Source organism: Chaetodon auriga, chromosome 9 (assembly GCF_051107435.1).
Source record: "Chaetodon auriga isolate fChaAug3 chromosome 9, fChaAug3.hap1, whole genome shotgun sequence".
Lineage (NCBI taxonomy): Eukaryota > Metazoa > Chordata > Actinopteri > Chaetodontiformes > Chaetodontidae > Chaetodon > Chaetodon auriga.
In genome coordinates, this window is record NC_135082.1 from 17,102,622 (window position 1) to 17,127,348 (window position 24,727).

The 24,727-nt window shown below is 41.9% G+C and overlaps 1 protein-coding gene across 5 annotated transcripts in view; it reads left to right on the top strand.

Annotated features, from left to right (window-relative positions):
* mid2 (midline 2) overlaps positions 1–14,452 on the top strand; it is a 142,757-nt gene extending 128,305 nt beyond the window's left edge. For all 5 annotated transcript variants that reach the window (XM_076738651.1, XM_076738648.1, XM_076738646.1 and 2 more), the window contains 2 exons: positions 10,002–10,209; positions 10,567–14,452. In XM_076738651.1, the coding sequence (XP_076594766.1) occupies positions 10,002–10,209; positions 10,567–10,987 (629 nt within the window). In that variant the 3' untranslated portion in view covers positions 10,988–14,452. The remainder of the gene's footprint in view (positions 1–10,001; positions 10,210–10,566) is intronic.
* The last annotated feature ends 10,275 nt before the right edge of the window (positions 14,453–24,727 follow it).

Sequence of the window (24,727 nt, forward strand, 5' to 3'; positions counted from 1 at the left end):
CTGCACTGTATATATGTAAAACAAATTTGAATGCGGTAAACTGTGTCAGTCGTTTTTTCAACTGTGTGATGTAAATTTCTGGACTGAAACTTGTGAACATACAGTGCAGCGATTTCACAATATAAATCCAACTCGTCCACGCACCTAAACGACTGAATCGGTCGACTGCCAACAGCTTCCAAAACGACATACGTGACCACTGGAGAGTAGCGGCGACAGGCCTATCAAACTTTGCCGTAGCGGATCTTCGCCCTCACATGGCTAAAATTGTGAAACAGTCACAGTTTGCTTTGGTTTAGGCAACAAAACTACTTGGTTAGGTTTGGGAAAAGATCATGATTTCCATTAAAATAAGTATGACTTGACCCAACCATCCACTCAGCTTCTTTCAAATGCAGACTTTCTTGCTCGTTAGACCACGTCATCTGACTGCATCCCTTCCTTCCGTCATCATTAATACTGCCACTAGAGGCCGCCACCAAACAATAAACCACTGATATGAGTCGTAATAACCTGCTTGCAGTCGGCATGTGGCCAGATGTTGCACATGAATAACCTGCTGTAGTTTAACCTCAGAGGACATCGTTTACAATAGACAACAGAGAACACAATCCACAAGAAAAGTTCATTCAAGCACCTGAATCACAACACGTGCGTCCAGCTCTGCTTAAGAGATACTGAGAGAAAGTTTGCAGGAACTGCATGATGGAAAGAAATGAAGGAATTTCAACACTGGCTTGTTTTTTTTTTCTCTCTGGGACTTCAAGAAGCATTGTTAAAGTCTGTTCGCTTACGCAATGCCTTTTCTGGGCCTCAGACTCGCTGTTTTCCTCCTCCGTGTCCCTCTGTAACCCCTCTCTTGGCACGCCGTCCTCTGTTACCCCTGGCTATGGCATATGATCTAGTCTTCTGGTGCCCTTTCTTCAATCTTTATGCCATCTGTCGATTCATCCCAGAGGTAACGCTTTTCATCTCAAGATGTCACAACGCTTGGTCTCATGGCAAAGGACCGGCCAGACATGCTTACTGTAACCCCACACAGATGTACAAGCCTCAGAGTTTGTATACATATTTGTGGGTATGTACATGTGTGTATGTTTGTCTGCTAGAGGGAGGAAAAGAAAAAACAAGCCAATGTTTTGCTGCTATAGCTTTTGCCTTCAAGGACTCTACTCCGCATCGCTATGAAGACACCTGGAATAACTTTAGCTTGAAGCTATTTGCTCAAATGCGTGAGAAAAGGTCAAATGCAGCCAGTCATGTGGAGTTTATTAAATTTCAAAGCAGAAGAGAGAGCCAAATTAACCCAGAGGACCTGGAGAAGTGGTTTAAATATTTTCTTTTTATCAATCAGTGTCCAAATAACATGCAGTTCATTTGAGAAATCATGAAAAATGAAGGTATATGATGAACATATCATGACATTAAAGGGGACTTTACAGGTCTTGGGTAGAACTACTGCATATGTGAAAAATTCAATACAGTACCAAATATGATAAATCGCCTCAAGCGATGTCGCATGAGTCCGCATCACAGCTGAAGACTACAAGTTTGAAACTGAACAAAATCTGTGGGTGTAGAGTTAAAATTAGCGAGCTTACCAGACCTCTGCAGCCCACTCATCACCATCTCTGCTCCAGGCTAACGGCTTGAGGCTACGTTAGCAACTACAAGCGTAACACATGCACATCTCGGACTAAATTGTGCATTATGGGTAATGCAGGCACCAGGTTTTACAATGAAGAAGAATGTGTAGAAACCATCTCTCTGACTCTGTGGCATCGATTTTGATTCTTTTCGTCCACTCTGGGTGCAGCAGTGCTATAGGGCGCTAATGTTAAGTCGATGGATTGCCCTTTTAATAGCTTCACACCTCTGCTGCAGTCCTGTCTTGTGCAATTCAGTCGGCTTGATGGAAACAACATTTAAAATCATGTTGTGAAGTCTTAAAGCTTTTACGGGCTTTTTAGGTCACTCCGATCTCACTCCAATGAAACCACTCATCGAACCCTGAGTGGCTCGGAGTGAACAGTGGCACTAATGCTTCAGTGTATACTGTAGACGTATCACTGTTAGATGCTCACGGCTAACATGCGAAGTAACTCACAGCTTCTTGAAACAGGTATGAATTAAGTATGACAAAGAGGATGGCAGTTAAGAAGAGAGTGTGTATGCATGCGTATGTGTGTTTTTTACTGCTATGACCGAACCTCTGCATTTGCAACTGCGACCAGGTTTCTACACGACTGTCTTCTACAGAGAGAGAGAGAGTATGAAAGTAGATGAAAAGTGACAGATTGAGAGTGAGAGAGGCAGAGTGTTGAGTGAATAGAAGACACCAAATAGCTCTTTGCAGGGATGAGTGTCTGCAGACATGAGTGCCCTCAATCCACTGCTTTTTACCCATTAATACTGTTCAGGCCTGGGCGATGCACACAGATGGGCTAAATTGCATTTTGCCTGACCAGTTACAGTTTCTGAAGTTTAAGTCAATGGGCAAGATATTGCTGTAAAATGCAGAATAAAAGCAGATTTTTGTCTCTCACTGACATCAGAGTTCCATCCCTTTTAAATATTCCTACATTTTCCTCGTACGAAAAACAAAAATAATGAAGCCTATCTAATTAATTCAAATCCAAGCGTGTATCCAGTCATTTTAACATTAAAAAGTCAAAGCCGCATCTTCTGGCTGACAACATAATAATCATTATATTTGTGTTTAAAGCACCATATTTTTAGGCATTCATAAGCATGAAATTGTATTAAGGTTACATCTGAGTTTGGTCACAACTTATTAGAGAGTCAGCTGACAGAACAAGAACCCACATTAATTCAGACAGCTTTTATTAGACTGTGCTCTGTTTATGCTTTTTAATTGGCTGTCTGTCTCAGTAATGAATTCACACCAACCAGAAACAAAGTTGCGGTAGAGGAGGAAAGCAGTTTTGTTAATTTAGGACAGAGGAAAGGGTTCAGATATAGACTTGAGTGCTATCAGCTGCTTACTATATGTAGGCCATAGATTGTTACAGCGGTCTTAGTATTATCATGCAGTGTGTTTCTGTACCGGTGTTCTCTAAGCTTAGTATTCCAGACTGCAGGGAGTCTGTCAGAGAAAGCAGTCTGTACTGTTCATGGTGTCTGATTTGATTGCATGCGCAGGTGGAGGTCAACTGCGAGATGTGATTTCCTCAGCTAAAAATTCAGCCTGTACCCGCGCCAAGAACAACCTTTTTTAAGTTGTTTTTTTTTTTTTTTTAAGGCTGCTGATGTGGATTTTTTTTTTTTTTTTTTTTTTACTTGTTGCATTCTCGTGCGCACTGATATTTCCTTTCCTGAAAGGTTATAAAATGCCATTTTATAGGAAGGTAAAACATGATTAATCTACCTGGTTTTATTAATGTGAAATGGTGCATTTGGAAAGGGGCCAGGTTAAACCTCAGTTTCCCCATTATATTCCCCCACTCGCTGACAGGCGAGAAGCTGGTCAGCTGAGCTTCGATTGTGTGCGTATGACCAGCTGCAGTGGTGGAGGAAGTATTCAGATCCTTTGCTTAACTAACAGTACCAATACCACACTGTAGGAATACTCTGTTACAAGTAAACACCTAATAGTTACAGCTGTGCAGCATATACTGTTGGGTCGTTTCATTTATAATGTAACATATTTTTTTCATGTTTTGTATGTAAAAGTACAATATTTGCCTCTGAAATGTGGTGAAGGAGAAGTAGGAAGTGGCAAGAAAAAGAAAAGACTTCAGATTTGTACTTCCACTTGCACCACTGTCCAGCTGCAGTGAGAGTCCAGCCTCCTGCTTTGACATCTGCACTCGTCCCATCGAGCAAAGCCCCCAAACATCAACATCCGCTTCTGTCATTTTGTAGTACAGAGCTGCTGGGAGGTGTGAAGAAGGACATAAATCCAGGCTTAAATACGTCTTTATGCAGCAGCTCTTTGTTTACAAGTGAAGACCAGGCTCCATTTTGAGTGAGCACAGTGTTTGTGTGAAAACAAAAGCTAATCTGAATGCATATTGGCCTTCCTTTAGGCAGCTACTGTGCTGACTGGACTGTTGACTTTATGATGTTCGTCATCCTGCTGGTAGACTATTCTGGGCGTCCATATTGTGTGTGTGAAGCAGAGTGTCAGCAAACACCCCACAGTTTGTGTGTGTGTGTGTGTGTGTGTGTGTGTGTACATGTACAGTACATCCCTGCCTTCAGTCAGCCGTTAAAATCAAGGCTGAAAATATCACATGTCAAGATGCCGCGGGGTACGTGTACCTCTTTACTGTCTGTTAAAGAACCTGCAATAATATTTACCCAGGATGCATCTCTGATGACAGGCCTCAAGCTACCACAGAGCCCCTAAAGTAAACAGAAGGAGGTGGAGAGGAGACGAGGGAGGAGGGGATGAGAGGAGAGAGGAGTGTTGGGAGTAGAAGAAGGGAAAGAGGGGATGTGAAGGAGAGAAGGGGAACAGTATATGATGCCTGCTGTGTGATTATTATGGTGTAGGTTTGATTCCAGTAGGGAGACCTTTGTTAAACGTCACTGTCTTTGTTCTCTCCCATATTTCCTGTTTGTCTCTACTGTCAAATTAAGGCTAAAAAATGATGGAAGAAGCATCCTAGAAATAAAAACTGACAAAAGACAAACTGGTTCTTAAATACATCTGTTTCAAGGACAGGAAGGTCTCACTTTGCAGTAGATTTGTGTAAAATTGGGCGGAGCAGCACCTTTTTGGTATCAGAATAAAGGCACATTGAGTAATCAGCAAGCAGTTCGGCAACATTCAATATTTTTCATTTCAATCAACAAATCCTATGAAAATACTAAAAACATGAATTAATGTACCTTACTAACAATTATCGCCGATGCAGTGAGCATCAGTCTTATTCCTCTGCCCCACGCACCTCCCAACAAATGCATAATTTACTCCTGGTCTCTATGTGTGTCAGTTTTTAAATGAAACTTCAGAGTTTTTGGCAGTTGTTTTTATAGGTTTACTCATCTTTAGGAACCAGGAGGCTTGGGGCTGTGTGCACCAGCCAGGTTAGGGTATCAGGGACGTATTGTGTTTTTGGATCTGACTGTGCTATAAATATGTTTGCTTTATTAGAACTGCCACCCAGCACATGTGCAGTCCAACAACCTAATCAGTTTTTCTCATTAGCAGAATATGAGGCAGCAACACCCTGTTCTAATGTTGCTCTCTGCTCATTAATGCAAAAAATGAAGTCATATTTTCAAGATGGAGAGCAGAGAACAAGCTAATTAGAGCTGATATTTAACATTAAAACATTAACATTTCTGCAGCACAGGAAGTGTGTGTGCACTGATACAGGAGTAAAGAAGACTTGTATCGTTAAGACAAGAGCTGAGTTTTAATGAATGATTCCATTTTACACACACAGCCAAGTGACTATTTCCCATGTTTTTACTCCAGCCCACCATCACAGAAACGTTCTATAAAAAAAAATGGCCTCTTAATCGCGACATTCTATGCAGAACCAGAAGCTCTGCTGAAAAATATTTTTCCAGCACTCTTTCCAGTCTCTGAAGACTCTGCCAAGTTCATTAAAGGGTGAAGCTGGAGAACATCGGTGACGTCTGCTAGTCTTTGCTCTTCGCTACACAAAGACAGATTTTGTAAAAGTCGAGCGCAAAGAGTCAAAAACTGCCCAGCAAGAGATGAGAAGATGAGACGCGATACACATGAACTCGCATTGCCAGGAATACCTGCTGTGCGCCTCACACGTCTGCCGTGCGACCGGGCGTCCCCAGTCATGTTACATGATTGATGCAACTTTAATCTCACCAGTGTAAATCTAGTGTTTTAGCCGGCTCATGGCAGTAGTTGGGTTGTTGGAATGCCTACGATATTACACGTGGATCCGTCAATTAGAAACCAGGTACAGCCATGCATGTTAAAGACAAGGAATGATGTGAAAAGATATAAGGTTGTGTTGGACCTCTGGTGTGTCTGGAGAGCTCTCCGTGTCCCCGATGCTGCTGTTTATACTGCAGTAATTGTTTAGTTATGCAGTAAAATGGGTCTTTTTTTTTTAATCTCCCTCATTACAGAGGCAGTTCAATCTATCCTTTAGCAAAAATGTGAGCCAGGGGGGTTAAAGAAAGAAAAAAAAAAAGAAGAAGCGTGAGTGAAATTGACTGAATTGAAATAAAGTCGATTACCCAGATGCTATCCCACTATTTCAACAAGGACCCGGCCAAATGAAGTTGGAATGAAATTGCTTTTTATAAATGCTCTCCCAACAGTAGCTCCTTTTATTCCTCTCCTCTTTTTTTTCCCCCGTGATACTGCTTCTTTATTGTGTGTTCGACAAGTTTCCATTAAAGTCTTCCCAGTTCATAACAATGCACGGCTTCAAGGCAGTCAAACAGAGCGCAGATATCGCCGCAGCAGACAGTTGGAAACATCTTTAATTACGTCTGTATCACAAAGTGGGAGCAGACTAATCACAGACACTGCTGAGAAATCCAGGCTGTGGGGTAAACTCCATTACTCAGTTATTCTGACCTGTTGTGAGATTGCACATGTATGTGCGGGGGTTTTTTTTATTATTACTATTTAACATGCATTTAATATGTGTGTGTGTGTGAGAGAGAGATTTTGAATTACTGTTCTTGCTGATATTTTACACCACACGCTGGTCCTTTAAGGCTCGAGGCCGGCGGTGTAGCACTCCAGGATAAAACTAAATTTGGCATGTTCTGAGTGGCACTAGCAATACCATTGTACTAACTGTGACAGGTCTGTGAATTTCATGGCGACTCTGCAACATGAATGACCTTCAATGGTGGAGGAAGTAATCGAATTCCTCACTAAAAACAAGACAATGGAGAATAAACTTTATATATATAATTACAAGTGAAAGGCCTGCATCAGACTTCAGTGCAGAAGAATTAGCAGCAAAGTGTGCTGAACTATCAAAATGAATGCAAAATTAGCTCTTCCATAGTATTATGTACTGTATAATATGTTTTATTACTGTTGAAGGTTTTACATGAGCTGAGTATTTACATGCTGCAGCTGATCCAACACAGTCTCACAAAAGTTCATCTAATGGAGTCGTGTACATGGACACAAATTTTCCCTTTTTTTTTCTTTTTTTTTGGTGGCTTTCAAACTGAAGTATTTCAGTTGTACCATTTTCACCGTTATTCTCATTCTGCAGACATGTTAGCAATAATAAATACGCAATAGCCGGTCAGACTTTCAAAATAAAGCAATAAATTACTGAGAAACATTTCAGGTGGCAGTTTGGTTCGGTTTAGGCACCGAAACTACTTGGTCAGGTTTAAGAGAAGATCATGGTATTGTTTAAAATAATAGCTTCCTTAAAACCATCAAACGTTGATTATTGGTTTGAAAGTCCTGTTCAACCCATCCAACCAGCCTGGCCTCCTCCCAATGTGGACCCTCTCACTCTTTAAACGATCCCAATTCCAAAAAAGCTAGGATGCTGCGTAAGACAGAAATAAAACTTTATTTAAAATAGAGGTTAAAATTTATTTGTGTTTTACTCTGCATCCCAACTGTTTTGGAATTGGGTTTGTCCTAAAATCCTACACTCAGGACTTTTCAGTTCAACACTTTCGACCGCTGATGAGTTTGTGACTCATCTTGCTCAGCTTGCACGTTCCTCAAATCAGGAAGTCAATGCGAGCTCACAACATCACATGACAGCAGTGACCAGACGCAGACAATGATGCATTGGAGGTTGTGGGAAAAGTGGTTCTCTTTGCCAGCCTGCCAACCGAGTGCAACAGTTCTTTTAGTGGTACACCTGCCAGCTCGCGTGTGCAAACCACCAAATTCACTTTCATTTGGAGTGACCTACACATTTATTCTCACATACGAAGAATTCCTTCATCCACTTAAACCCAAGCTTATTATGCATGACTTTTCCATTTACAAGAATCCTGCTGGCGCCGGTTCAAAACATTTCCACTTGGCCACTTACTGTATGTCTGCTTGTGTGGAGGCCAGAGCTGATGCTCCATGTGTGTGTCTTCTTGTCCTCTACCATCACGTGTGTCATCCCCTCCCCCAACCTCAGGCCCAGCCCGGGCTCTCAGGAGTCATCCCCTGGAAAGGCATGACAGAGCCCCAGTGTTTGGAAATGGCTGCGCTGGCAGCGATAAGCAGTTCAAAGAAGAGAGCGCATTAATGTAATTGGCTGCCAGCAGCACATTGGCCTCGTCGTCTCATATCCACACGCGGTAACACACACTCACCACGCGGATTATTGGAGGGGAGTGTGTGAGAGAGGAGAGAGGATAGAGGGGATGAGAATGAGAGAATGGGGGAAGAGAGATGAAGGAAAGGACAGATAGAGAGACGGGAGGAGGTCCTCATTGTGTCGCTCATTAAGCCGTGGGAGGCTCAGGGAGGCTGAGAGATGAGATGAGAGGTGTCAGAGTTAAATGTCAGGTCTGGAAGGGACGTGGCTGACCTCCATGAAGCCTCCACACACACATACACAGACGTGGAGCGGTAGCGAGGGGATCCTCTGCTGATTTTTGTGCCTCATATTATCCCCTCAACTTCTCCTCTCCTCCTCACTTCTTAACTCCTCTCTCTCTGCCACTCACCTAGTTTTACCCTCTCAATTTTCCACCCATTACACCCAAATTACTGGTGTCACCGCAAATTGAATTGTTGCAACCGGATAGCAGCATTTCCACTGAATAGCCCTGACCGCTACCTACTGCAGTGGAAGTGAAGGCTATTTCCTTCAGCTAATTTTCAAGTCTGTGTGATGGGAGGCAAAGAGGAGAATGCCGGGTGGCTTCCTCCTCTGTTATTAAACGTTTTCACCAAAGGCTGTGAGAGGCTGTGAGAGGCTTTGAAGTTTAGACTCTCACCCTTGTATTTCAAACATTCTCCTCTTCTGTCTCTCCCCGTGAGTTCTCTGTGAGTGCTTCTCAACCCCGCTTTCTATTTATTTTCTTCTTTTGTTGCTGCTCTGAGTTAAAATCTTGCTCTAATTTTTATTCTTACTCGCAGCTCTTTCACCTTCTGATCTTGTGCGATCTTCTGCCTTTTTCCAAACGCAACGTAGCAAGAGAACACAGTTAGAAATAGAGATTAGTAGCTTCAGTCTCAAACGAGTGTTTCTTAAAGCTGCACTGATCATTTTTACAACCCTGGTTCCAAAAAAGTTGGGACACTGTGTAAAAATGTGATAATTTGTTCAGCATTTTTGACATGTACTCAGTTGAAAACAGCACACAGGAAACATACTTAATGTTTTACCTCATCAACGTCACAAGTTCACTGGTAACAGGTGATAGTGTCGTGATTGGCTATCAAAGACGCATCCTCGAAAGGCTCAGTCGTTCATAAGGAAGGATGGAGTGAGGTTCAACACTTTGTGAAACACACAACATCAGACCTTTTTTGGAATTGGGTTTCGAACAATAGATCATATAATGCCTATTGAGAAAGGTGTATAAGATAATTCAGAGAGAATTATCACTGTACTCTGCATCTTTTTAGTGTCTTTCAGCTCATTCTTGTGGTTTTACAGGCCAGCAACTTTATTGTTTTGATTCACTTTCAAGAACACAACCTACAGCCACAACAGGCAGCTCTTTTAAGTGACGAAGCTCTGATAAACTCACTGTACGCTGCCTGCCCAGCAGCAAACCACAGACAGACAAAGTTAGCAACTAGCTGATGAATACAGTCAAGCATTTAGCTACTCAAAAGTCTGAAATTTCCCTCAGGAGATGGTGGAGACCAAAACAGAGCTAGAGGGAGAATGAGTTCAAAAACATGAACATGAATGTTATGTTATTCCACTGGAAGTGTAAATAGGCAACAGTCTGCTAACATGTTTGCTATATCAACTTCGTTTGTGTAAGATAAATGAATACATGATAAATTAAAAAATAATAATTATTAGCAACATTGGCTGCCAAAACCCAGCAAGATACCCTTTAAGATACAAAATTCTATCTCTTTCCAGGTCAGCCCTTCAAGCTGGACCCAAAGACGGCCCACAAGAAGCTGCGTCTGTCCAACGACTGTCTGACAATGGAAAAGGACGAGAGCTCGCTGAAGAAGAGCCACACCCCGGAGCGGTTCAGCGGAACAGGCTCCTATGGTGCAGCTGGTAATGTCTTCATTGACAGCGGTTGCCACTACTGGGAGGTTCTGCTTGGAGCGTCCACATGGTAAGAAGCACACATGCACAAGACTGCTTTATGTAAGCCTGCAAGGAAGCTAATAAACCAAAATATCTTTCTTTAGGGAGTTTAAATCTAGGCTGTTATGCAAACACACACACACACTCTCACATGCATACACACAACCGACACACACTCACCACACACAGTGTATACTCTTACCCTATTTATATTCTTTTCACTAATTGGCTCTGAAGTAGACCTCTTCATGCAGGAAAGACCCAAAGGGCCCATGCCTATCTTGTGTGTCCTCAGCATGAGGTAGCTTGACTGTGCAAGTAAAGTTGTTAAGGAGGACAGCAGTTTCAGATCACTAATGCATTCCAAAATGTTCCTTCCCTGCAGGTATGCCATCGGCGTGGCTTACAAATCAGCCCCGAAAAACGAATGGAGCGGCAAGAACTCGTCCTCGTGGGTGTTCTCACGCTGCAACAACAACTTTATGGTGCGCCACGATGGCAAGGAGATGCTGGTGGAGGCGAGCCTGCAGCTGAGGCGGTTGGGTGTCCTGCTGGACTATGACAACAATTCACTGTCCTTCTATGATGCCATGAACTCCCAGCACATTCACACCTTTGAAATCTCCTTCCTCCTGCCTGTTGTACCCACTTTCATGATCTGGAACAAGTCGGTCATGATACTCTCAGGGCTACCCGTCCCCGACTTTGTGGACGGTGTGGCCTCTGATCTCCAAGAGCATCAGCAGCAGATGGGCCTGTGCCGACAAGAGTCACCATACTTGACGGGGATGAAGACCTGCCACTGAGAAAGGCCCATCGATGGCCGAGCAGAGTCCACTCAGGCCCAGGGACTGAAAGGTTTATTGGGAACTGAAAGGCATTGACAGTTTGACTGAGTTCTGCTCTCTCCTCTGCATTAAGAGTGGACCAGTTACTTTCTTATGGATTTAGAAAGTGTTGGAAATATGCACACCAGTCTGGAAAAATGTCAGTCCTGTTAGTTTGTAGCCACCTAAAGCTTTGCAAGTCCATCAGTGAATGGCAACAAGGTCTGCTGACTGCAAACGTCAGTAGACCTAAAATTCATTGGATGCCCTAGAGTCTCTGAGGGCGGGGCTGGACATCTGGTTTTCTTGACCATTTAAGGTCTTCCTTTCTGATTTATTTTCCTTGTGATTTGATCCCAGGCAGAAGACCAAGGAGGGAATGCTGTCGTCACCCATTTACAGTTTGAAGTTACAACATGTGAACAATGAGATTACATAATGTCTCACCTGAGGCATACTTTTGTCTGATCAAGGTTAAGTGATATGTCAAGTGGTCTAAATTTGACAAAAAATAAATAAATAAATAAATTTGACACAGAATTCACAGTCAAAGTAATGAGTAACACTTATGTTATTTGCTTTCCTACTGAGAGTTAGATGAGAAGATCAATACCACTCTCATGCATGCTAAATATGAAGCTAGAGCCAGCAGCCGGGTTAGCTTAGCATAGCATAAAGACTGGAAGGTCTCCAGGCTGAAAGTTCCAGCACATTTCTTTGATTGAATAAACTTGGTATAATGTGTAAATTTGTGATCTTTAGAGGTGTTTTCTTATGTTTGAACAGAGCAAGGCTAGCGGTTTCCCCTTCTTTACAGTCTTTGTGTCTAAGCTAACTGCCTACTGGCCACAAACATGAGAGTGGTCTTGAGCTTCTCATTTAACTTTCAACAAGAAAACAAAACAGTTCGCAGCAATGTCCCTTTTCTTCCTTTAAATGTGGATGTGTTGATTTTGAGTCCACTTTACTGCGTGAGCTAGACACTACCACCTTGCTAGTACAAATACATGCTAGCTGTGGGCTTTGTGTCAGGTGTTACTACAGTGTGCATTACAAATCTTCCAGTGTCACTGTTCATGTGTTGTACCCTCAGCAGCTGGAAGTGGTCGTTGCTTAAATTTTTGACGCAGCAGACCTGTTTGTATTGCTTCCAAGTTTCAGGAAGTGTCAGTGTTGGTCCCAGCTATTAACAAGATCAGAGGCGGTAGATTTGCATCATGTGACTACTCGACTTGTATAATAAGAGGTTTATTGATTATTAGAGGAAAAGTGTTATTTATGAGAAAAAAAGATGGTTTACTTTTATTATTAATCTCAACATATTCATGATGCACTTTTTAATTAACACTATTTCCCCTCTATGAGTATGAAAGTAGAAGAAGCAAGGTGGCAGGGATGCAATGGGGAGGGAAAGCGACAACTGGCACTACTGCTGGTTGTGTTCACTCTGAAAATCATCACCTTATTTTCCTACTCATATTTAGAAATGGTTACAGGATATTAACCATAATAAAGTTTACTGCAATAAAACACTGTTAAAAATATTTTTTTCGTTTCGCTAACACTTATCTGGTCACTCAGAGCACTTTGCAATACAACAAAAGCCCCTGCTGTAAAGCTGAAAATGTGTTTTCACTGTGCTTTGAACACAGCCAGTGACTTTCCCTCCTCATGGCTCTTTTTCGATAGCATACAGTAACTTTATCTTGTTTAGAAAAGGGATGTGATTACGATGATGTTTATGCGATTTTTATCATGATGAAATGATAAACTAATAGCTGTTTTAAAAAAGTTCACTCTGTTGTTGACTATTCAGGGAAGGAGGGAGTTAACACTTAAACTTGCTGTCTGTCACAATGTCATGGCATGATTGTGTTTTCCTCTGTGATTTGTTAACACACACACATACACATACACACACAAACCGACGCAAAACACGCCATGTTTTGTTTAAGTTGGCCTTGTCGTGATAAATGCATGAAACATTGTAGGGTACCACCCCAGTTCACTGATTTTAAGTAGCTCAGCAAATCTTGTTTTTCATCAGATACTGACTCACCGACACATTTGCTTACAACAGAACTGACCTCGAACTCCTTTGGTCTCCCATCACTATTCAAATAACAGCTGTAGCTGGATCCATTGGGTTTTTTTTTTTTATTTGGATTTGAAAGTGTAGTGTGGGTGACAGTTTCAGGTAGCAGCTCTGATTCAGACAATCAAATATGTAACATAGTTTATGCAGATTTAGGAGGTTGTGGGGCAGGAAAGAGAAGTGAGGGACTGCGACAAAGTGACGCTTGAGGCTGTGTTGAAAAAAGCAGATGTTTTACGTACCGTCTTGTTCGATTTGACATCAATAATCTGACACCTCATGGCCATTTTCACTCTTTTTACACATCACCAGGTATGTACTTAATGTTGAATGTCATGTAACATTTGTACTGACAGGCTATGATTTGCTTAAAGACATCGATCTCCATCATTTTCTCCAAATCGTGGTTACTTACTGATGAGTTAAAGCAAAGATGCAGCGATGTAAAACTTTCAGCTATGGGAAGGTAGTGAAACTCATACGTGTCACGGCCTCCACGTGTACCTTTCAACCTGCGGTGTTCATCTGTGTGCTTGGTCAGCCATGATTGTTTGATTGTCAAAGGTAACACAGGAGGAGCTCCGGTATTGGGGGAGGGGGAACATTTCTTTCCGTCAGGGAGATTAGTGAATGTTACCTGACTTCCAGATATCCACCCATCTTGTTGAATAATGTCAGTCGCAGGCTCGAAACGGCCCTGTGTTGATTTGTGATCCAGACTGACAAGCTCAACTCATCTGTGCAAGTGTGCTTGGCTGGGTCACTGCATGATTATGTGACCTTGCTGCAGGTTCGTAACTCTTTCCTTATCTTCATGATGGGGTTTCTTATCTTGTGTCAAACATATTTTTTTTTTCTTTTTTGCAAAAAAAAAAAATAAACCATGACAAGAACACTCAGACACGAAATGTTCATTGCCATGCATATCAGATAGTTTGCAGTGCTCTTTCTTTCTTTGTGTCACAAGTCAATACAGTAAAATATATACAGTGAATGATTTTCAATAGCTACCCACTCCTTGTAGTGCAGTGTAATACCCTAGAGACAATGCAATAGATTCTCCTCTTTGCTTTTCTGTTTGTGTTACTTGGGAAATTATTTTTTACAACTCATGAGAAACACGCTCCTCTCCTTTTGGCATTTGGACCTTGATAAACAGCACAAAAAAGAGCAGCGTTGCATTCATGCAAGGCTTTCTGTTTGCATAGATATGAGACATAATTTTAGCCAGAGAGGAATGTAAATCATAGGGGGAAATATATATTATATAAAGTTGTATAATATACAAAATATATATGAACCAATGTTATTTATGTGAATTTAAGTCCAATTAAAAGTCTGATCCCAAATGTGTTCGAGTCATGATTATTTATCTACCTTCATACAGTTTTATGTATTTGTTTATCTACTGTGAAACAAAGAAAGAGGAAAAACTGAAAAATGACATCAACATTTTATAACTTCCATCATTTGTTTAATTTCCAAAACACTGAACTAATCCTTAAAGATACTGCTGTTTTAAACCCTCTAATCTTGCAATACAATAAATCTCCTTTTGGGAGGCACGTCATACTGCTCACAGTGCATCTGAACCGGTGTGCAGTTTGAACACCAATTAAAAACGCAGCCCAAAGCCTCCAAAAGGACTGAGCCTCGGCACAGTTAAAGGCAGCGCAAGACAACCAGGTTGGCAGGTCAACCAGAGCTCAGGGTGGGGTTAGTAGAACTACACCCTTTTAGCCCTCATCTGTCATCACTGGCACGAGTGCCTCATTACCACAACACAGTATTGTAGTGCATGGGTCCAAACACTGCCTGCGAGCATGGCGCGCACACACACTCGCAGACCCTGAAACGATGAACAATATGCTCACTTGTTTTGTAGATCGCTTCCTGTGTGGAGAGACTGTTCTCACAAAGTCATGATGGAACCAGGGGAATGTCAAATGATATGTCTCACCGTATAAAACGATAAACGTGTCTAACTGTACAAATAATCTGGTGCTGTCACATGTACTATTTGGTCATGTGACCCTGTGTCTGCCCTGCAATATCCCATAGCAAGGCAGTGACACGGTTACATCACCAAGGTTACTGTGGTGCACCTGACCCTACGCTGCTACGCCTGCTGAAAAGATGAATTATCTCCCTCAGGGATCAATATGGCAACACAGGCATACATCATACCCAATGACCTCGGATAGTTTGGACCAAATTTGTGTAAATGTCTAAGCTAAACCTAAAAAGTGCTACAAAACAAATTGTTACTCCAAAAACAAACAAGAGCCGAACTACACCCAGAAAACTTTGATGATGCCTGTGACTGCAGTTCTTTCAGGTTCGTCTTGGCATTGCTGTGCAAGATAAATGTCAATATACTGCAAGATGACTCTGCCAATTATAAGTTTGTGTGGATGGCTTCTACCGAACTTCAAAATAGATGGCACAGACAGCATGTAAAAAATTTTAAAGGTTACAAAATCTCATTACAGCTGCACCCGCTGTTGGGCTGATTGCTGGATCATTCAGTCTTACACAGTGGATGACAGGGAAAAGATGGTAATCCTTTATTTTACAGGTGTTAATTCCAAATCATTTCTAAGTTCTTGGAAAGAACACTTTCAGTCGTTCAAATAAATGAAAAGACAGCATAACCCTTTTAATCACTGCACAGCAAGTCAGCCGAAATTGAAAGTGAAAGTGAAAATTCATATTTACTTGGGTTAAAATGAAGCAGTTCTTTCAGGGGAATTCAATTGAAAATAAGCAAATACTTTTAAACTCAACACGACAAGCTAAATCAATTAAAATAACTGTCCTTTCCTTAAATTAGCATAAGAGTGCAGTTTCTTGTCAGCGCCCCCACAAACCATATAAAATGCCCTGTCAGCATTTCACATGAATCATCATGCCACTTGGCAGGCTAACGCTGGCTAACATCATCTAGCACACTGCAGATTGGTTTGAACGCAGTCAACAGGTAAAACATGAGAAAAATACTGGTTGGCTCGCACTCGCTGTGTCCCACAGAGTGATGATGGAACGGAGTCAGGTGGGAGAAAGGTTAAGGCAGGCTACAGCTTGGCTCTCAGATTTTCAGATCCTTTGGTAATACATGAAGGCTCACCACTTCTCCTTTTGCATCACTGCAACTGACAACAGAACTTTCTCTGCCCTCATTTTGAAAACAGTGAAACTACTTTCTCTTGACGGGATTGGTTCCTTCGGTATGTGACATATGAAATCCAGGCTGTCTGCATCTGCGTGTGTGAGACTGTCATTGGTCCACTGCAGTTCCAAGCTGGAAATGCTCAGCCATGGTGTCAACTGCTTATTTCACTCATGATATGTCTTGCAGCATATAAAAACCACCATACGGACACGCTAACAAGGTTAAAAACCTGATTTTCATCGGAGGGGGTCTTTAATCATGTGGCTGTGATTGGAGACCTATCTACCTTTCCATGCGTGACAGATTAGCTGGCGGTTGTATGTGATGCTCACTCTGTCTCTGCTCCCTCACACTGCTAGCCAGCTAGCAAGCAAGCCGTTGGAGCAACCCATAATTACATTTCTAATTGCGGAATAATTAGGACTCCCTGTGTAGCTCGTTAAGTCATTTGTCACCGAAGCCTCTAATGTGGGGTACAACAACTCTCTAATTACATCGAATGAAAAGTCTACATGGTGGGGAGCATTTCACCATTGGCCTGAGTTTCACCTGATAAAGCATGTTTCATCAATGCATATCTTGACTGATTTGTTATTATTATTATCATTAGTAGTATTATTATTATTATTAGCAGCTTACTAAATGGGTCGTTACTTTGTCAGCTGCAGATGCCAAGCAGGCTTAAATCAGAAACACCTAATCACAAAATACTGTGTAAGGGTGTGTGGTCTCGGCTTAAAATTGCTCAGTGTATTAGAGATGTGGTCAAACTGCTTTCTTTCACCTTCAAGGTCAGATCATTTCTGTCTCCTGAGGACAGTGAAAGACTGCATGCTTTTATCACCAGCAGGCCATAGATTAATGTAATGTACTCCCCACTGGTCTCCCAAAAGAGAAAGTAACTACAGCTTTGCAACTCAGAACGCTGTTGATTTTAAAGAAATCTTCTCACCATATGAACTTCAACATGTTCAGAATAAGCCTCAGAGACACATCCCGGACAGAGTCCTTTGATGACTCCTTTGACTAGCCAGAGACATTTAGACTACAAATCTTATGTGGTCACACGTGTCCCAGACCACCTCGACAAGAGGTCTGATCACAATGCATCTTGATGATCATTTACACGTGTGTTTAGCTCTGTCCACCTGTGATTGGATCACCCAAGATGCTTGTAAACTAGGTTTGAGTTACCAATGAATTAAAACTTGTAATCCATTACATTGTTACTGAATCGCATCACGATTTCCAAAAAATCACCACGCACCACCTGTTTTACAACTTGAATTGAAATAAGTCCCTCAGGCACTTTCTGGTCTGACCGGGACTTTATGCAGATTTTAACTTCATTTCATTGTTCAGTTCAATGAAAAATGAAATTACCATCCTTGATGTTGCTGTTGCTGCTGCAGTTTCTCAGTTATTTCATTTAGTCATTTTGTCATTGGTACGAAATTACTTTTGGTGGCTCATTCAAAGCAGCAAATTTGACACCTCAACAAATAACGTCCACACATGAATCAGTAAGTGCACACAAACTGCTGCCCCACAACATTAAGTTTAATAGCATCTCCTCCGAACTCATCAATAACCTAATAAATTGTGCAAACAATTATTGGCAGGGCCACCAGACCATTAGCATATTTTATTACTTCTTCGGCTTTCCGATACATTTCCAACTTCTTATGTGAGAAAGAAGTTAATGCAAGTCTGAGGTCAATCCTTTTGTGTTTTTTCTCCAACATTAAAATGCATCATTACTATTCACCTCACAGTAATACTACCCTGTGCACAAAATCCACCCAGATTTGTCATCAGCTGTGGATGGCCATCTGTGTGCATCAATGAGGTGTCACTGCAGCTACAAATGCACAGCTGGATATAATGAACTGCAAATCTGCATCAAGCTCCTGGCCCTGTTTCACCAGCACACACCTGCTCCAGCTGCACGTACCTGCCCAGAGTAGAGCGATACCCCTTCAAAACAGCCTCATTTTATTACCATCTGCTTTGGAGGAAGTTATTTAAATCTGCTAGAATTAAAGACGGATCTGCTTTCAAATGGGAGAGTTTGACAGTGTGAGTAGGAGTGCAAGTGTGCACAATACTGCATGTGTTTTCAGTGCATATTTTTGCCTGCTCGCATGTGGGTGGTTGCACGTCTTGTAATAAGGTTATGTTCTTCCCTTGGCTACATTTTCACCTATTTAACCTTTGCTTGAGGAAATTCTTCCGAGACAGAGGCTCCATTTTCCTTTTCTGCTGAGTACACGAAGCATGGAAACAAAAAAAAAAAATCAACACACCACAATCCATGCAGTAAATCAAAGATGAGAAATACAGAGAACGCAGATCAAAGTGAAGTGATAAAAATGAGTTGCCTTTGGACCTGTTGAGGCAGACAGAGGCAGCCTTTACCTTTCCTTAGTGAGGATGAATTAGACCACCATGGAAGAGAGAGGAAAGGCTTGGCTTCCTGCCTGCGGGTTGATGGAAGAGAGCTATGAACTCTGGGAAATGAGGATCTAAACAGGCCATAGATCACCGAGCCCACTGCCTCTGTCTCTATCAGACACTGTCTCTCTCTGAGTCAAACACACAGACACACACCAACGCTCACACCGCACACAGTCAATATCTAGATTAATCTCTGAGGAGGGAATCAATCAACCAGCCCGATGGCGTCTCAGAGAGCCCTGGAGGCTTGATGGTTCTGCTGAAAGAGAGCGATATGTCCAGGTGCTTCAGAGAGATCTCATCAGAAATCTCTACCTTTCCATCTTTCCCTATGGAGATGACAGGATGTTAGCTTCATCGAGATATTGTTATCGTCGCTGACATATTGATGAACAATTTTGGGAGGGCAGGATTGGTGTTAATGGGTTCATCCCCTCCTCTCCACAGCAATTATTCAATCATAGATTAACACTATACTTTATGGTTTGGATGGTTGTGTCTTTTTTCACTCTTTCCACAACCAAAAACACAAGAGAAAAGTGCAGGAACGGGTCTGTCGTTAGCATGTCTGGCTAACCAGCTTAATGAGTCTACAGGAGTAACCAACTACTTTCAAGATCAACAGTTGGCATATCGATCACTAACAAGGTAGTTTCTGGGGATGCAGGATACTGTTCACGACCAGCACATGCAGCTGTTAGCATCTTTGTCCTAGTTTGGGGATTTGAGGAAGTTTACATTCCTGCAGCAACAGGCAGCGTTACATTTGCTAAAAACTTTACAGCAAAATAACAGTCTAATATTACATTTTTAGAATAGCAGTCTAACCTGTCATATATTTTCTCAGGGTCCTATGTTCCCCAGTTCGATATTCTGTTAGCCCTTCTGTCAACTTTGACCTGTTTGAAGTTGAAATATTTCAGAAATGCTGTCCTTTTGTAACTGAGTAAGGTCTGAAAACAGCTATATAAAGAGACAAAACCAATGGTTTTCAGTTCATCTGATTTTGGGTTAGGGTTCCTATCCTCTTTTTCAGGTTCAAATCATGTGCCATATAGAGCTGGGGAACATAGGACCCTGAGAATATGGAACCTTGGGAACATGGGGCCCTGGGAACATAGGACCCTTTGACATGTTCCCATTATGTACCATATAACAATAGGAAACATAGGACAATGGAAACCAGGAATGACCCCTGACAAAAATGGTTTTAATGAGCCCACTGTTGAAAACAGTTACTACGAATTTTGACCATAAATTCGTCACCCATGGCTGTGAACTTCATAAAGTGATGAGTGACGATAAAAAGCTTGACAGGCATAGTAAAAGTAACTGGGGGGGTCGGACTTCACAAGTGGTCCATTAAGTTGCACATCCACCTTTCTTTTAACCTGCTTTTTTCCTGCATTTCTCTGTTGTGTTTTTCTCTGTATATAAAAACCTTAAATTTCCAGAGATGCCGTACACCTGACTGATATTTCTTATGGCTCTATTGATTTATATATGATGTCTGGAGAAGATAAAATGATTCAAGTATCAGTTCCACATCATTTTGACACCTCTGCTCGGTAAAAGTGTATCTAAAGCACTTATTGTTGACCCACGCTTGCAGTCAGTGTGCCGCATCACTTTTACCCAAGCTGTCCTCAAGATTGAGTGCTTCTATTTGGATGAAACAATCCAGAAGAGGTTTTGCCAGAGGGATTGTCTCACAGGAGCTCTTCATCATCCCCTACAGCCACTTCCACAGGTTAATGGATTAAGAAAATACACTCAGGACTTTTTTACTGAGGAGTTGCAGTTTACAGCACATTTTAAAACTTATGGCTGGAGATAAAGATTGGTGAGACTGATATCTGTGAGCATGTTCCCGTACATCACTGCAGTCAGACGGTGACAGAAACTGGGATAAACTTTGTTGAAATAGCTTATGTAGATCACCAAATGAAAATGTCACAACTTCAAAGACAGAATGTGAACAATCTGTTTTTGAAGAATAAATTCCCCCTGAGCCACCGTGGTGCAGAGAGCAAATGCGGACTGACATCAGAGGTTTAGCACAAAGAAGTGAGCAGTGTTGAAGCTGTTTTTACAGCAGTGTATCTAGAAGAGAAGCTGGTGTCTTTTTGGGCTGGTGAGGCATTGACTGCACTGTGATTGGTTATCGAAACTCTCGACGTAATTCATTCTCTGGGATGAGATCGTAATCAAAAGAAAACGCAGCTTGATAATTTTATTAAGTGAACCATGTTGACTTTTTTGATCTCCACATATCTGATCCAGGCACAACCATCTCCATCTGAATCATCCTCTGTATTATCGTTAATATCAAGCTGTCTCCTCCCTTGTATGTCTTCACATTTGATATTCATCAAGCTATCTTTCATGCAGATGGAAGCCCATTAGCTGCAGAGGGTTTCAGGATGACATGTTGACTTAATTGGATACAGCTCACGATATAAATAACTGTCCTTGACCCACGTGTCTGCCTTGTCTTGGTTAGAGATGTTCACTAATAGGGATGTGCTGTGAGGGCAGATGAATAATAAAACACTACGGGCATACACTGATGCCACCAGAATAAAATCTATCTAACAACCGATCCTCATGGTTTTACGAAATGTCATCTGCCTGTGAAAAGTTTGCCCTTTACTTGCATCTAGAATCCAGATTTTGAAACCTTTGACAGCAGCTCACCATGCAGCAGCTGGCCGATCTAAAACAAGATCTCATCTCGTGTTGCTCGTAGGGATGAACCATCAGAGAAGCATCACCCAACACTGCAGGGTCCCTTTTTCAGCTCATTGTTTTTGTTCCATCTCATCAGCGTTGTAAACGCTACTCTACCTGCCCGGCAACCAATAGCAGAACAGCAGAGTTAGCACCAGAGTTATGGATCACACAACTCTTCAATTCATCAGGTGGACAGAAATTCAACTCCAAGTTACCATTATGCTAATATGACAATTAAGTTTTTTTCCGCCGCCCCCAAGTGGCCAAAAAAACTCAATGTCAACTGTTCTTGCTACTATTCCTCATGCATGTCTGAAAATCAGCAAATACACTCCAGCTTACAAAATACAGGAGTTATTGAATATGTCATGTTTTGAGAAACTAGGTTGAAAGAATATTGAATTTGGTATTTTGTGCTCAGAAATGGCAATTCAACCATTATTAATCCACTGATGCATGAAGGTCACACATTGCACATTGCAAGAAGTAGTTATTTCTTGTTCTGTGTGTCTTATATTTACAGTCTGCAGTGCTGTCCTGCATATCGCGTGTGTGCAAATCTTAAAATTAGAAACTGATGCAAAGATTAAACCAACTCAGTGGACAGCTTTGTTTCATCCACAGCAGGCAGGAGTTAGCGAATTTGTCACAGAAGCGGAGAGGAACTTGTACAATGCTGCAAAACTCAAATATTACATGTGGATTTTCTGTTTATGAGATGTTTTGACAGGATTTTAGTAACAGAATGCAAAATTTGACAGGCCTTTTTATATATGTGTCTGTTTCATATTTACAGAGGAAAGCATTTCAGCAAAGGAAATGTCTGACCAGCTTTCCACACAGTATGTGGATTTCCGCCCAGGCTGGGCTGCAAACAACAAACGCATGACAGTAACGTTCATACATACATAGATTGCCTGCCAGTGCTGGCGACATTATGTGAATCGGTGATCATGTGAATGGACAAACATTCCTTCTTTGCATTAATAGGATGCCCTCGCTGTTTCTTTCTCTCTCTCTTTCTTCCAAGACATGAACAGCAGGGTCCCTCGGAGAGGAGACGTTGTTGTTATCCTCAGGCTGCAGCGCCTCACACAACTTCACATCAATACCCCCCCCCCCATCTACCTTTGATGTCCTATAAATAGCGAAGCCTCTCATTCTGATCATAATGAACCTGGTCTTAAAGACTCTTCCTGCCGGCTGCGCTTCTGACTCTGAGTTAAATGGAGCCTGAATAAAGATTTCTCACAGCCGTGCACAGTGGCTTGTGGACAGCTCTGTCACCTCCCCAGCCGCACACAAAGTACCGCTATGATGATATAATATCACAGTGTAATGTACACTAGGTGTGGACAAAAGGCCAGCAGGTCACATATGGTTCAGCTGGCTTTCAACCAGTTCTAAATCTGCTGTCCTCTCCACTTGCAAACACCTCCACAGGGTGGAGAACCGGCCTCTTTCATCAGTAAGCTGACATTTCACCACCGCCAACATTAAAATGTCGCCATATGAGGCATCTGAGTGTGTCACGTATCTAATATCGCTCTTGGTCTGGCAAAACTGTGCACACGATTAGATCAGTCCTCTGCATGTTGCTTTGGGAAGCTGAAGTGGAATGTCTCTGGAAGAAAGGTTTATTCTTTCTCTCTTAAGCCAATCGTAGACATTTTTCTTACGAAATCTCAGATCGTGCATGACACTGCCAAAATACTATGCCACTGGGACCACATGCACTCTCTCTGTCCTTTTCTATGTGAAGAAATCTCAACGTCTCACAGCACTACCTCAACAGTGAAACACTGTAAAGTGGGGTCTTGCCTCAGCACTGATTCTCACTGTCTTGCTTGTCTTGGGTGGCCCTGGGGTTTAGCGTTTGGTTTTGTTCTCCAAATTCTGGCCGTTAAGCCCAGCTGCCTCCCATCAACTCGCTGCACTGTTTGCTTGTCTTGTCAGACCTTTTTCCCCCCTTGCTCAGCACTTTGGAGCTCTTCTATTCTCCTTTGTTCCAGCCCATCTGCAGATGGTTGATTGAGAATTTTGTAGCTGGTACTATCTGATTGTCCACAGCAGCTGGCAGAGGCGGTATAAAATACCGCATGCGGCACTGCAAACAGTCAAAACAAACACTTCACATTTTCAAACTGGACAAGCATCCACTTCAAATATGCACACTATGTATATACACATACACTTTTATCACCATCATATCCATCTTTTATTGCAACATGGTTCTTTACACGTGTTTTTATTGGGATCACGTGATATATGTACGTTGTTTGTCTACCTCAGCTAACAACCTCTCCACATGATGACTGATTTGATCGACATGTACACCAATAAATAGTTGGTCAGCACTAGGAAACCATGAATTGTTGTGTTTCAAACAGAAATGAAAAAGGTTTGTTGTGGCATTAGTTTTTTTCAAAATAATGCAGATGAATGCAGATGTTTTGATGTGGCAGATGTGCGGAGGGTTTAAACGAACCAGCCATAAGTTCAAAAAATAATCCTCCTCATTCTACCTATAAACACTAAACCACTATACCAGAGGCTGACATCAATTGGTGATGCTGTGGGATCCACTTCTTGTAGGATGAAATGATTATTATAATCCATCAGTTGCAATTATTTATTGGCTCCACATGTTGGGGAATAAGCTGTATATCAGGCAAATTGGAGCTCATCAGGTCAGTGGAAGAGATGGCTTTTCTGTTCTGACCCACAAAAGTTCTCTAAAAAGATATCAAGTAATTCTACAATAGACAAACAACTATGCAAGTGATTGTTTTGGGACACATTTTTGTTAATCTACCAGATACGTACATTTGATTTCAGCCCTGTTTACTTAAGCATGGTGCAAATTGACTGTTAGTGGGTGAGTCAGTGGATGATGTGCAAGTGACTAAGCTTGTCACAGTATGCCTATATGTGCATGTTCATGTCTTGTATAGTAAGTGCACCCATGTGTGCATGAGTATGACTTTCTGAGCCACTTTCACTTTTGTGTTCCTTCAGGCAAAGAAACAGTAAAACAGCCCTGACACAGCTGCCAATATTCTGATTTACACAATGCATAATGCAACTGTACATTTTCTCCATAGAGCCTCCACACAGCTGAGCAAAACACAGTTTTCCACGCAGCTTTCTGGCATGTGCATCAATCAATTCCCACAGGGCGCGAAGGCTATTTTAAGAGAGGGGTCGGGTTAAAGGCGAGCCCCCATGGACACAAATTTCATGTAGCGAAATGTGAACATCA